This window comes from Mandrillus leucophaeus, unplaced genomic scaffold, assembly GCF_000951045.1.
Source record: "Mandrillus leucophaeus isolate KB7577 unplaced genomic scaffold, Mleu.le_1.0 Scaffold750, whole genome shotgun sequence".
NCBI lineage: Eukaryota > Metazoa > Chordata > Mammalia > Primates > Cercopithecidae > Mandrillus > Mandrillus leucophaeus.
The window spans coordinates 311,805-327,412 of record NW_012108142.1 but is presented as its reverse complement, the minus strand read 5'-3'; the positions used below and the strand labels follow the sequence as shown (position 1 = coordinate 327,412).

The window sequence follows — 15,608 nt, the reverse complement described above, 5'->3', positions numbered from 1 at the left end:
AAAATTAAAAATGAAAAAACAAGAGGGAAAAAAAAAAGAATGTCTCTGAAAGGGTTGCCATTGTTTTGAGGGAGTACTGTCTGCTATTTTGGAGAAGTGTACCTGATTGTACTATCCAGGGTGAACAACAGAATTGGAAACTGAGTTTGGGGGTGCCAGTTTTGAATTCATTCACTTAAGCCTTGGCAGGTTTTGTACATGAAGCAAGAGTATTAGACTGTATTGGTATAGGAGTCAAGAAGTGGAAGGTGTGAAGAACGACTCCAAGAATTTGAGGCAAATGATGGGAGAATACTGCACTCTTCAGAAGGGAAGGGCAGTTCCCAAAGGAGGTTAATTCCATAAGTGGATTTGGAACTCGAGAGAGAAGGACTTCTGATTATGGATGATTTTTCCGTAAATGATGATTACAGGTTTGGAGTTTAGGCCAGGGTTCCAGGATAGAAAGAGAAAAGCCAGAATTTTCAAAGAAGCTGGAGACATGGTGGTTATTTGTAGCATCAGAAGAAAAATAATAAAGAGGAATAAGAAAAGAAATGTGACCACTAAACAATGCAGAACGCCAAACTTTGAGAAATTTACATTGAGAAGGGTGGAAATGGAGACATGCAATAGGTGCTCAAGAGATAGAAGACAGATGTCCGATTTCATGGAAATCAAGAGGGGAGTGGATTTAAAGGTAATGGAATACTTGGAAAACTGGACAGATGTAAAAAGAGAATTCAAACCACCTTGCCATTGACTAAACAAGTTTGGGTCCCTACAAAATGACAGATTTGACTAACAGATTCCAACTGGTTAGCCATGTGAAATTCAGTGCCATACCCCCCTTGAAAGTCTCTGTCTCATTCTTGTCTTGTCTGGTTTTTGTTTTGTATTGTTTTGTTTTGTTTTGTTTTTTGAGATGAAGTCTCACTCTGTCGCCCAGGCTAGAGTGCGGTGGCACGATCTCGATTCACTGCAACTTCCACCTTCTGGGTTCAAGTGATTCTTCAGCCTCAGCCTCCCGAGTGGCTGGGACTACAGGCGCCCACCACCACCTCTGGCTATTTTTTTTGTATCCTTTTTAGAAGAGGCGGGGTTTCACTGTGTTAGCCAGAATGGTCTTGATATCCTGACCTCGTGATCCGCCCGCCTCGGCCTCTCAAAATGCTAGGTTTACAGGCGTGAGCCACCACACCTGGCCCTCATTCTTGTCTTCTTATAAGAATCTGCATGAACCCACTGGGCTCTGCATATAGACCTCATGGCCCCAGAGTCTCTCACTTTTCAAAATTACTTTAAAAATCACACAGAACTCCAGGGACCAGGTCTACATCACAGTGATGAGGATGTCCTAAAAGCCATTGCTCTTTGTGTCCTGGAGGAAGGTTTAATTTTCAGTGCTCTGAGCAGCCTCCAATTCAGGAGGAGAGGAAGAGCAGAGGCTGCTTCTTCCTGCTAAACCCTCAATCAAGGCCAAAGCCTTTTTGATTTTTGCGCACCCAAGTTTAAAGGAACAACAGCAGGTTCTATGGAGTGTTCACAGTATATCCATTAGGCCATGAAGATCAGCTTTGGGGAATTCCTTCCCTGAGCATCTGCATGTTTTCTTTGAGTAGAAAAGCTGGATATCTGGAGGATAGGGTAGAGTGGATGCAGTTTCAGAAGACCTTGACTTGCTGTCATTTGGGCAAGAATGGCTTTTTGAAGTAGTTTGGTATCAAATGGACCAAAAGCTCGACTTTTTGAAGCACACTGTTGCGACCCTGGAAAGAATATGTTCAGCAAGGGACACATGAATCTCTAAGCTGGGAATTGTTAACTCCAAGCCTGGTCTGGGGAGAAGACTGCTGCAGTACGAGGAGCAGAGGAGGCTTCTCAGAATGTGCAGAAGCTTCTTCACGGACAGAATTCCACCCTTTAATGAAGGCACAGATAAAGAGCTCTATCTTCACTTTAAATGTTCCTCCAACACGATTGGAGTCTTCACCCTGGTTAAAATGCACCATGGGATTCTCTACCCACACAAGACTGTGGGACTTTTCTGGGGGCCTTTGCTTAGCAATGTTCCTGTTAGCTGTGTGAGAAAATCCTTGCTATGTTTAAAAAAAAAAAAAGTTCTTGTCAGTTAGGGACACATGTACAAATATTTACAGCTAAAATGACATGATTTCTGGGATTTAAGTGAAAAATGAATAAAAAATGGATAAAAATGGATAAAATTGACAGCCCCAAGGCTTGGAATGGGTGCATGGAGTTTCACTACATAGTCTCTTTATGTCTGAAATGTTTGTAATAAAAAGTTTTAAAACTGTGTTATTTTGATAGATAAAATGAATGTTACTGTAGTCTCATATCCATTACTTGGAATTCTTAATGGAATTGAATATGTGTATTACTTGTTAGTCATTCATTTTTTTTCTCCTTTATTTTCTACACTTATTATTTGTCCGCTGTTTAATATCTGGGAGAAGGTCCTTTATTTTGATCTGTAGGATGTTTTAAGAATTAAAAAGCCTCATATTTAATATATTTCAATGTTCTACATTGTTCTTTTAAAATACACGTTTTATTTTTAGGGCATCATCAATATGTTTATTTTTAATGTTTATATAGAGATATGAATCTGTTTTTTTAATTCATGGGTTGTGCCTTTGATGTGTCATTTTAAAATTATTTGCCTTAAAAAGGTACTACTTCTAATATGGCAGCGAAATAAAATATTGTGCTGGAAAAAACAAAACAAAACAAAACAAAACCCTCCTGCCGTGTAACCTCCTTTGCACCTTTGGCGCTTCCTGGCTGTCATTCTGCCCCTTCCACTTCTCACAACATTGGTCAGTTGGCCATGATGAGGACCCTTGGCCTGTTTGCTACAACCTTCCAAAATCACCTTCCCTCTGACTTCTCGGGCTCAGTCCTTTGTCCCACCCCCTCCTCCACATGCCAGTCTCCCCCAGCACCCACGCACCTGCCTCCCTCCCCACTGTCCTCACCTGGCCCTCCACACCTGCATGCGAGCACCTGCCCACACTGCATCCATCCCTGTCTGTGGAGCCCTGACACAGGTTCTGGGACCCATCCTTTCTTTAGTCAACAGTTACGAATGAAATACCTTTGAACTCATGACTTAGATAAAATGGCAGCACGTCTCTTCTGGGAAGTCTGCAGTGCTACCTCTCGTCTCCAAAGTGTGGTCACATTTCCGCGAAGCGTCCTTGTGTTTTGTTGCCTTATCACATTGGTGCTCACAGCCAGGCATGTCCTTCTCGACTTTGTTCACCCTCCACAATTCTCCTCCTCCTGGAAGGCCCAGGTCCTTTGGCAACACCACCATGAAGTTTCCTCTAGTCCCTTCCATCAGAATAAATGCTTGCCTTCTCCAAGATCCCGTTCAACGTGACCTGTACTCCTCTTAATCCTGAAATCATGCTGCTGTGTGTTTGGCTTCAGTGTCATTCTCACTGAATTATGACTTCCTCAAGGGTGGGGACATTTCTTCATTCTTCATTGTATTTCCCAGTGCCTTATGCAGAGCTTGCTCATAAATGTTTTTAACCTTAGTTTAATTGACTCTCTGCAGTGCTCAGCAGGCTATCGATTCAGCTCTGAGCTTGTACCCTTTCAATTGAGTTTCTGTTTTGATTCTGAGATCCAACTTCTAATTTTATTTATTTATTTATTTATTTTGAGATGGAGTCTCACTCTGTCACCCAGGCTGGGGTACAATGGCGCAAACTTGGCTCACTGCAACTCTGCCTCCCGGGTTCAAGCGATTCTCCTGCCTCAGCACCCGGAGTAGCTGGGACTACAGGTGTGCACCACCAGGCCCGGGTAATTTTGTGTTTTTAGCAGAGATGGGATTTCACCATGTTGGCCAGGCTGGTCTCAATCTCCTGACCTCAGGTGATCTGCCACCTCAGCCTCCCAAAGTGCTGAGATTACAGGCATGAGCCGCCGCATCCATCCCCAACTTCTAATTTATAATTTAGTTTTGAAAAATGGATCACAATTGTCTTCTCCTGGCGAACTGGTTTCTTTATGGTTCCTGTAGAAGTTAAGGTTTATCTTGCTTGTCAATTAGCCCCTTCGTCCCAGCACCCCATCCTTTATTCCCCTCTAAGAGGGGGTCCTTCACATGAACCCCAAGCCCTTGTTGTGCTCTACTATCTGGAAACACGTTTTTTTTTTCTAACTATCTGCCTTATCTAGTCTCCTGAAATTTCATATTGTGCCTGATCTTGAATTGCCATGCTCCCTTCTGCCTGTGTGAACTTCAGGCTGCTCCAACACTCACTGTGATTGGAGCCTTTCCTGTGTCCTGTTGCCACAGTGTCTAAGGACACTATTCCCACGTAGCACCTGAGGCTACTGCTGCTGCCTGTGGCTGAGACCTGTTCTCCAGCCATTGTATGCCCAGTCTTCATGAAGTTAGCTTTTCCATACCAAGGTATCTGGACATGTAACAAGATCACTGGGAAGCGCTAGTTATGTATTGACAGGATTGTGTAGACTTCCCTGAGGAACTCTCTCCTATAATCGGAAAAGTGTGCAGTGATTGTCTAATGATTTTTAATTTAGGAATCATGTATATGTTTAATCAATTACAGTGTGCTAGTTAGTTATGCTTTCAGAGGGGAGCAGTAATCACTTCAGTAGTTAAAGTTCTCTGAGTTGAATTCATTTTGTTGGGTTCTTATTTCTCTTTTTGTCTATTCATGTTTATTAATCAAAGTCACTTTTGGTGATGCATGATGCCTGTATCACAGTGGTTCTCAGCCAGTGTAGGAGGGGATGACTTTGCCCTCCAGGGAACTTTTGGTAATGTCTGGGAACATTTCTGGGTGCCACAAATGGGGGCACTGCTGGCATCTAGTGCGTGGAGGTCAGGGATGCTATTTAACATCCTGTAATGCATGGGGCAGACCCCACTGCAAAGAATTATACAGGCCAAAATGCCAATAGTGCAGAGGGTGGGAAACTGCTTTGATCATAAAGGATAATTAATAAAATCATTTGGTGCCTCATAGCGACTTCATGTTGTTGGAGGGCATGTAAAGTTTCATAAACCTACAACTTACTCTACGTGGTTGCTCGTGAATTGGTGTTGTGAATCAGCAGCTCTCCCCACCTTTTCCTCATGGAAATTCAGCCAATCTCTTTGCTTCCTTGTGCACAAAATGAACTACAGCCAGTGGAATTCATCGGACACACAGGCTTAGTCATGCTCTGACTTCGAATCCCTTCCTCGTCTCCCTGCAGTCCTATGAATGGCAGACACATTCTGCTGTCTGCAGTCACCCCAGCGACTCAGTGGACCCGTCACTGACCCCGGAAGCGTCTTCAAACCTTTTCAGTATCTGGAAGTTTCCCTTCTCCCCTCCAATACTTGTCTGCTCACTTTTGTGCTATTATCACGTATTTCTTTATTATCATTGTATCTCCTTTGGCAGGATATGCCCTCTTTTCCTAAATGAAGCTGCCACAATACTGTGCGAGCCCATGTTTCATTGCAAAATTTAGTATTTAGTTTGTGTTTAAGGAACATCACTTCAATTTGTAAAATATAACAACTCTAGTTTATTGTAATGAGTGCATGACTTACTTTATTTGGAATGGAGACACTGCTTAATTCCTAATTTGTGTTGACCTCAATAGGTTTACCTGAAGAAGATGGATACTCACGGTTGTCTATAAGTGGCACGGGGACTTCGACATTTCAGAGACACAGGGACAGTCACACCACTCAGGTAATGACGTCTATCTGTTCACATGTGCAGTGACAAATGGAATTCAGTTATGACAAGACTTTCATTAACTTGTTACCAATAGATGCTGTGTGTGGACTGCAGAGCTCAGCTGTTCTCACCTCTGCCCTGCACTCCTTGGGCTGAATGGTCTTCTCTCTCCATCTCAGCTGACTACAATTTTCCACCTGTTTCCAAAATAAAGAATAATGTCCAAAAAAACTAAAACATAATAGTTTTAAATGAAATATCGTAGATTTAATTTATGTTGTGGTAGTTTAAAATTATTCTCGGGTGAAGATGGTATTAAACCTGCTGAATGAAGTTGCTATGCATTTGGCCTTGGCTAAAATAGGACGACTCTTAGTGACCACACCTGGGAGTAAAATGCTTGCACCACCTGTGGTTTCATGGCATGGATTTTATCTCAGTTATGACATTCACTTCCATGTAATTCACATTGATTTGAAATATGACATATCATGAGAACATGGTAAAATCAAAGTGAGATTGCAGTCCACAAAACTGTTTGGAGGTGTATTACTGATTCCATGTAAATGTTTCATGTGTCTGCTCCTAACAATTTCACCAAAATAAACAAGATTATCACTTCAAGAAGAAGAAAAAACAACCCATTGGTGCTTTTAGAAAGTAAAAGAATTTATATTATAGAATGTAGTGTTTTATTTTCCTTTTATGTTGAATTTTAAAATATACTTTAAATAATTATCTTTAAAATATGTAATGTTGCATTCAAAGTGATGCACAAACCACTAAGTAAGGAGACGTTGTTATCAATATATTAACACACTATTGCTTTAGCAACAGGATTCTCATTTTATCTAAAGTTACAGCACAATTTTTATGTCAAACATCTACATAAAAATCTAAAATAACCTCAGCCAAGTATCCAGATGTTTCCATGAAATCAAGTATCCAGCTAATGATCAGCTTTCCTTGGAATATTTAGCATTATAGAGGCACAGCCATATTATCAGCGGAGATTTTTCTAAATAACACTGATGAGGTAGTGAGAAAAATCAATAATTTGAATCTTAAGAATAAATCTTACAGTAGGCAATCTTCTGAAATCACTTGCACTGATATCCAGGCACTGAAATAGAAAGAAAATGCTGATTGGTTGCAATAATAGATTGTCCTAATCTCCCCTCTGTTCCTTAGAGATGCATCTACTTTACCTTGTAAGCATCACAGATGCTTCCTCTGAGATGGTGCAGAGGGGAACCTCCTGGTCACGAACACTGGTTTGATTTTTGTATCAGAGGCCTCCCCCCTGTACATTATAACACAACGCTGGGCCATCTGACATCCTTTCCAGGTCTGTCCCTGTGCATTACAACACAACGCTAGGCCATCTGACATCCTTTCCAGGTCTGCCCCTGTACATTACAACACAACGCTAGGCCATCTGACATCCTTTCCAGGCCTGCCCCTACAGTGTGGTTCTTAGACAAAGAGAGTCATTTGAAAGAAGGTATATATAGTAGGCTGCTTTGTGACTTTTCCTCTGTGTTTGGCTAAGAATCAAAGAGAGATGGGAAAGGTCATCAGGAATCATTTTCCAGTCTCAGATTTCAAAGAGGCCTTGTTTTCAAATGTAGACATCCCTGATGAGGCAGGAACTGCCAGTCATCTTGGGGCACTTTCTTTTTCTCAAGGAAACTGAAAACCCAGGCTTATTCTCTTCCATGCAAATCGTGGGCACTCACGTGATGAGACAGATTCCTTACTGGTGAGAAGCTGTAAGAGTTATGTGAAACTATGTGTTTAATGGCTTTCAGAATTTATCTCTCATGTGACATTTATACAAGAAGTATGGACACATACAGAGAAGCAGCTTTTTAGCTTTTCTACTAATGGAATTAAATAGAAATTCTATAAAATCCAGTCCCGGACACATTGGGCGTGTAGCAGCAAAATTAAATGGTGACCAAAAAGGAAATTTCTCTTTAAGGGTGTCTATATTTTCATTAGCCTCATCAGCAGTTTTAATAAACTCCCTTCAAGGAAGATAAAATGTCTGGGCATTATGGTAGATAAAGAAAAGAGAAAATAGAGTCAGTAATTTGCCAAAGATCATATGGAAAATTCACTGAGTCCACAGTTTGAATGGAAATCAAGATCATATGTTCCGTTTCTGAGAATGAACTTATCATAATCCGTTAAAAGGAACAGAGGAGTCATTTAACCGTTTCATAAAATTAATTAATTAATTAATTAATTAATTAATTTTATTTTTCGAGACAGAGTTTCACTCTTGTTGCCCAGGCTGGAGTGCAATGGGATGATCTCAGCTCATTGCAACCTCCACCTCCCAGGTTCAAACGATTCTCCTACCTCAGCCTCCCAAGTAGCTGGGATTACAGCTGTGCACCACCACACCTGGCTAATTTTGTATTTTCAGTAGAGATGGAGTTTCATCATGTTGGTTAGGCTGGTCTCAAACTCCTGACCTCAGTGATCCATCCGCCTTGGCCTCCCAAAGTGCTGGGATTACAGGCGTGAGCCACCGCACCTGGCCTGTTTCATAAAGCTTAAAGAATTTTTGGTTCAAAAATAAAAGTCTTCAGTAGTGATAGTGCACATTTGTGATTTGGCTTTTTCCTGCCAGTCCCACATTTAAGTTTGGCACCTACCATGATGAAAATAAAGGAAAGGGACTCCCTCTTCCTCCCCTGCTGCTTTGACAGCTGGACAAATACATATAAGATGGGCTCAGTTAACCTACCTATGATGGATGCAGAGCGAGGGACATATACTGGAAGGGACAACAACTGACCTAGCTCCATGGGGTGACATTGGGCAGTAGTGGCTCCATGCAGCACCAGCAGAAGAATATTAGAGAAGAACCTTGCTCAGAGCATGCCAGCCATCAGCCCCCACATCCACCTCAGTCACTCGCCAGACCTTTTTGTCGAAATTCATGTCTTTCTTTAGCCTTCCAATAAAGCCTCTACCTGCCTGAGATGTCCAGAGTTAGTTTCCTTTGCTTAGAAATCAGAATTTTGACTAATATACACATTTAATTTTATTGTTATTATCCATAAAGTTTTACACCCAAACAAGTATTTTTTTTTTTCCACTCTGTGTACAAGTTCTTCCTTTGTTCTCAAAATAGTTGCAAAACATTTTCAGATAGGACTGGATCCTCGGTATATGGTGGTGGCTTATGTAGAAAAAGAATATAGAAAATGTAGTTGATGTTGTACTCCATTATAACTTTTTATTAATTTGAAAACTATAATGGCTTTACATAAAAGTAGTGAACATTAATTTTACGTAAAATGTTTGAAAATAGCAAAAGCTAGGACATTGGCTGCGCTGCGCATGAGGCTGTGTTCATTTGCACTTCCCAAGCACTGGGCATGAATAAAACTGGCTGTGAGATATGACTTCATGGAATTCCACACACTGGCCCTTGACGGAGCTTTGTGACAGTTCCCAGGACGCAAATCTAGAATTTCGTAGGTTATAGAAGTATTCTAAATTAGCTTTGGAATTAAACAGCGTTTATGAAAGGAATATGACATTTATCTACTTACTATTTTATGAGATTTTACTTTTTTTTTTAAGTTTATGCTATTTGGCGTGATGCAATCCTTTAGAAGTAACTCGGTGGTGAGAGGCTCAGCAGTGGGGGAAATGCTGAGAGCGTCATCCAGCCGAGAATGACTTCTTTGCATTTTTTGCCATGATGGCAATCCTCTGCTGACTCAGAGGGCCAGGTAACCTGACACAGGAAGCCCACAATTTATAAATAGAGCAAAAGCATGAAAGTCACAGGGAGGTGGGAGGACGGCCTGAAGGCAGAATGATGGCAGAAGGGGACGCAGAAACAAAAATGCTTGGCGCTTGCCCTCAGCATAAAAATTTCTAGTTACACATCTGTTTAGGGGTCCATACTTGACATTGAGAAATGAGATGTTTAATTGTTTCATTAAGCATAGACTATCTCTATTTATGTTACTATTTTAACTCTACCACCTTTTCCTTCATGCCTTCTTATTCCTCTCAGCAGTCTGCTCTCCGCAGTAATATCATGTGCTTTATGTTCTTTTAGTGTCATTATGGGCATTTATCATATTTCTTGCCAAGTTTTTAAAAATATTCTTTTGTTTTTGTAAAGAACATAAAAAGTTATTATGCATATTGATCATGTTCAGGAATTCATTGTAAGAAATCATTCATGGTCTTTGATAAAATAATGGCAGTCTAGGACCCAAGATCTTAATAAATATCCAGCTCACTCCTGCCATAGCTGCCGATGAAAGCCATCATCAAATCAATACGCAATTGATTCTCATCAAAAAGCAAATTGTTATGTGGTATGCTTTACTGAATGATCAAATAAACCATTTTGTAATGTCACATAGCCACACAATTAAGAGTTGCAGAGCACTAAATAAATCCCATGCCTTCTTTCTATGTTCACTGTATTTGTTATATAGACTGAAATATATTATAGCATGGAATTAAAACAAATTGTGTGTTAGATAAAATAATGAAATGTAGAAATATTTAATCATTAGACAGTAATTCTAAAGATATGTCAGGGAACATAAATAAGATAACCTTTTCATAAGGAAACATATATAAATATATAGTTTGTATAACCATCTATGAGCTACAAAGAGAAGGAGATCTAGCAAACAAAGCTCTTTCACACAGCCAAGGTTCAGGGAATCCGTATTCACCACTCCTGACTTACAGAGTATGTGCAAACAGTGAAGGTAGTAAATTAAGTTGATGTGTGAAATGGCAGCATTTTCAACAGGGAAAGGTCATGTCCAGTAGAGATAAATAGAAATTTGGAAAATAAAAAACAAAAACATATCCTGTATTTTGTATTTTTCTGTCATAAAATTGCACTGTATTTATTAATACAACATAAGTGTACATAAATGCATAATTTTTCTGATTAAGACACTATTTATTATCAATGAGGAGGATTTAATTGCCATAAATTTTAAGAGAATATGAAGTCAGAGTAGTTACTATGTTTTTTTCATTTGTTTGTTTGTTTGAGACGGAGTCTCCCTCTGTCCCAGGCTGGAGTTCAGTGGTGCGATCTCGGCTCACTGCAACCTCCGCCTCCCAGGTTCAAGCGAGTCTTCTGCCGCAGTCTCCCAAGTAGCTGGGATTACAGGCATGCGCCACCACACCTGGCTAATTTTTTTCTTTTTTTTTGAGACAGAGTCTCTGTTGCCCAGCCTGGAGTGCAGTGGCTCAATCTTGGCTCACTGCAACCTGCACCTCCCAGATTCAAGCGATTCTACTGCCTCAGCCTCCTGAGTAGCTGGGACTACAGGACATGCCACCACGCCCAGCTAATTTTTATTTTTATTTTTTAATAGAGACAGGGTTTCATCATGTTAGCCAGGACGGTCTCAATCTCCTGATCTTATGATCTACCCACCCAGGCCTCCCAAAGCGCTGGGATTACTGTTGTGAACCACTGCACCCTGACCTATTTTTTTTTTCTTTTTCTTTTTTTTTTAGTAGAGAGGGGGTTTCACCATGTTGGTCAGGCTGGTCTCGAACTCCTGCCCTCAAATGGTCCGCGCCCCCCTGGCCAGAGTGTTAAGATTGGAGGAGTGAGCCACCATGCCTGGCTGTGACTATGTTTTTAAAGAGGAAAAAGTCTTGTGATATTTCTACAAGCTCACCTTGTAGATGGGAAATCTGCAATTAGCAACATTATTGTATAGTGGAGGAGTAACAAAGTAATTGGAAACATCTGGCTAACTGTAAATTCTAGGTAACAATTTCAATATTAATTTAATTGGTTTTTAAAGTGAAGAAAGTAAGAAAAGAACTAGATAAGAATCCCAGATTCATTGTTTATCATGTAAGTGCACAAAAAGGTAACTTTGGGGGTCAATTAAAGAAAATACATGTAACATGCCTACCATGCTGCCTGGAATACTGTAGGTGCTAAAAAAAAAAAAAAGAAAAAAAGAAAGAAAAAAAGAAAAAAGCTTGCTTGCTCTTGTTATTATGATATTCCTTTCTTTGCATGGTCAATATTCTAAAAACCAGCTCTGATTTTAACATTGTAGATGCCATCTAAAATATGTAGGAGATTAGAGATTAGATTGGATCAAGAGAACCCAATATTTTTCTGGGATTTTGTTAAAATCTATTATATGTGTGATTTTTAAAACATGTTTTATTAGGCAATAGTATAAACTTAGAAAGAAACAGTGATTAATGAAACACCCACCTTTAGTAAGTCTTAACATTTTGCATTATTACCTTAGAGCTACATTTTTGGAAAAACATGTATCCTAGTTCTCAGTCTCATCCCTGCCTACCACACCAGAAGGGAATCATCACAATGAAGTTTGCAGGTAGCCCTTCATCCATGTTTGCACCTTTACTGAGCATAGGTGTACTCACAAATCATATCATATTCACAAGTAATAACCAATGCTATGCATGCTTTTAAAGTGTAAAAAATTCTCACTTTCTACAGATTATTCTGCAAACTGCTTCTTATTGTTGCTGCGGTAGGACTTTTTTTTTTTTTCCTTTTCGATACATGTTCCTCCCACTTGTTATTTTATTCTCAGTATTAGCTCCAGGTGAAATGTACAGACTTTAGGGTTGACACCTGTAGTCCCAGCTCCTCGGGAGGCTGAGGCAGGAGGATCACTTGAGCTCAGGAGATCGAGGCCATGGTGAGCTGTCTTCACACCATTGCACTCCAGCCTAAGCAACAGAGACCTTGTCTCAAAAAAAAGAAAAAAAACTAAACTAAATTAAAAAACAACTTTAGGGCTGAGGTATCGACACAATGAGAAACTATTGATGACCAGCACATACTTAGTGCAAAATTATATTCATATTCCTTCAACAAGCATGGCAGGGAGCAAGCTCAGGAGGAGAAGAAAGCATTAGGGACTGAAGGACAGGTGTCACACGACCTGCTGCTGCTGGCCCTAGGGTGCTGGTGCCTCGAGGGGCCAGATGAGCACAAAACAGATGGTGTTTTCCTGTGGTCTGTTGTGTTGTGGTCCACAGAAAACCTAATTCTGTGATCTCCACAAAAGATGCAGGGAGATTGATGATGCTGTGTGCTCAGTGCCAATATGCAGGTCATTTTGTAGTTTACAACTTCACTAGAGGACTAGAAGTTACAGCACCCAAGGGTGTGAGCATACATTCTGGCCAGTGACTCTATAAGATTTTCAACACACAGACACACACACACCACACATGCACACACAATCATATTGCTTTTTAGGTGCAAACATGCCTCCTCCATTGGAAACTTTTCTGAGGAACAAGTTCCATGTAAATGTGGTCATGGCATTTCTTAAGAACATGTTTACAGGTTGACCAAAGCGAGTAGAAAACTTACATCAAAATCATTTCCAAGTTATCAATATTACAAGTCATGCTACAATTAGCATCACTGAGAATGCCTCTAACTTACAATTGGGAAAAAAAGTTGCCAAAGATTCCCCTAGAAATGGAAGTACTAAGTTTCTGCTCATGGACATTTTCAACCACAGTGGTTATTGCCAAATTACTCCCCTACAAGGTTAAATCAGTGTATATACTTCTAGAAGGGAGTGAAGTTTTATCTCTCCTGGTAAGCGCCTGGTTTAATTATTCATTTTAATTTTTGCCAATATGATCAATGTAAAATGGATCTTATTGTGGTTTTATTGTATTTCCTGGTTGCCAAGCAGTATTTTCACATATTCTCAGACTTGTTAATCCAAACGCATCCTTTTCTTATTTCCTAACTGGTTTTCATGATTTTCTTCATGATGTTAGGAATTTTCTACGTATTCTGAATAATATTCCCTGCCAGTTTCATGCATGGCAAACATTTTGCTTGTTGTGTTTTCTTGGTCTGTTTAGCTAGAAGTTTATCAATGTGATTGACTTTTTTAAAGTAGCTTTTGATTTTATTGATTTTTTTCTATTGTTTTCCTGTTTTATTGATTTCTGTTGTTTTTATTTTCTTGTCTTTTGCTTGCTTTGGGTTTAATTGTCTCTATTTCTGCTCTCTTAAATAGGTAGCATAGATCACTGACTTGAAGTGTTTCTTTTCTCCTAATAAAAGCATTTAATAGAGTTATAAATTTCCATCTCAACACTGGAATAGCTGCATCCCACAAATCTTAATTCGTTTTGTTTCCATTTTCGTTCAGTTCAAAATATTTTCTAATTTCCCATGGGGCTTTCTCTTTGGCTAACACTGATACTTTCCAAGTATTTGGGGTTTTCCGGGTACCTTTCTGCTACTGAATTCTCCTTTACTTCCGCTATGATCTGAGGACATACCTTGTATGATTTCAGTTCTCTTAAATGTACTAAAATGTTTTTATGGCCCAGGATATGACCTGTTTGGGTGAAATTTCCCTGTGCACTGGAACAAAAATGTGTATTCTACTTCCATTGTGTGGAGTCGTCTGGAAGTGTGGATTAGGTCTGTTTGGTTACTTGTGTCCACTTCCACTTCTCTGCTGGCTTTCCGTGTTCATTTTTCATCTATTCCTGAGAGAGGAGCACAGAAGTCTCCAACTGTACCATGGCTTTGTCCACACCTTTCAGTTTCATCAGTTTTTGCTTCATGCATTTGGAAGCTATATTTTAGATACAAAGACTTAAAATTATTGCATCTTTTTTGGCGAAGATCTATTCATCATTACACAATTTCATTTTTTATTTGTATTTCTTTAAGTCTACTTTGTCTGAAATTAATAAAGCCACTCCATTATTTTGTTCATTGTCTACAAGGTATATTTTTTCATCCTTACTTTTTAAAAATAGCTTTATCAAGATATAAGTCACATACCACAAAACCCATGCATTTAAATTATGAACATTCAGTGTTTCTTTGTAACTTCTTAATGTTGTGCAACTATCTCTACAATCTAACTTTAGAACTTTTTGCCTCCTCACCACAAAAAATTCACCCCTTCACTTTAATGTATTCATCTTTCTATATTTGACATGAGATTTCTGTAGGCAACATAACAGATGAGTCTTATTTATTTTTATCCAATCTGACAACCTTTCATGAGACCATTTCTATTAATGTGATTATTGATATGGTTAGATTTAGGTATGTGTTAGGTTCTCTAGCGGGACAGAACTAACGTGATAGACGAATATATAAATGGGAGTTTGTTAAGGAGAATTGACTCACACTGTCACAAGGTGAAGTCCCACAATAGGCCATCTACAAACTGAGGAGCAAAGAAGCCAGGTTTGAGTCCCAAAACCTCAAAAGTCGGGAAGCTGACAGTGCAGTCTTTAGTCTGTTACCAAAGGCCTGAGAGCCCCTGGCAAACAACTGATGTAAGTCCAAGAGTCCAAAAGCTGAAGAACTTGGACTCCAATGTTCAAAAGAAGGAAGCAGGGCCGGGCACAGTGGCTCATGCCTGTAATCCCAGCGCTTTGGGAGGCCGACGTGGGTGGATCACCTGAGGTTGGGAGTTCAAGACCACCTGGCCAACATGGTGAAAACCCATCTCTATTAAAAATACAAAAATTAGCTTGGTGTGGTGGTACATGCCTGTAATCTCAGCTACTCGGGAGCCTGAGGCAGGAGAATTGCCTGAACCCGGGAGGCGAAGGTTGCAGTGAGCAGAGATAGCGCCATTGTACTTCAGGCTGGGCCACAAGAGCAAAACTCTGTCAAAAAAAAAAAAAAAAGGAAGCATCCAGCATGGGAGAAAGATAAAGGAAGACTCAGCAAGTCAGGTCCTTCCATGTTCTTCCTTCTGCTTTATTCTCGCCGTGCTGGCAGCTGATTAGATGGTACCCACCCAGATCAAGGGAAGATCTGCCTCTCCCAAGTCCACTGACTCAAATGTTAATCTCTTTTGGCGACACCCT

At 40.0% G+C, this 15,608-nt stretch overlaps 1 protein-coding gene across 2 annotated transcripts in view; it reads left to right on the top strand.

Annotated features, from left to right (window-relative positions):
• MYO16 (myosin XVI) overlaps positions 1 to 15,608 on the top strand; it is a 655,611-nt gene that overhangs the window by 620,890 nt on the left and 19,113 nt on the right. For both annotated transcript variants that reach the window (XM_011966244.1, XM_011966243.1), the window contains exon 34: positions 5,641 to 5,732. In XM_011966244.1, coding sequence (XP_011821634.1) covers positions 5,641 to 5,732 — 92 coding nt within the window. The remainder of the gene's footprint in view (positions 1 to 5,640; positions 5,733 to 15,608) is intronic.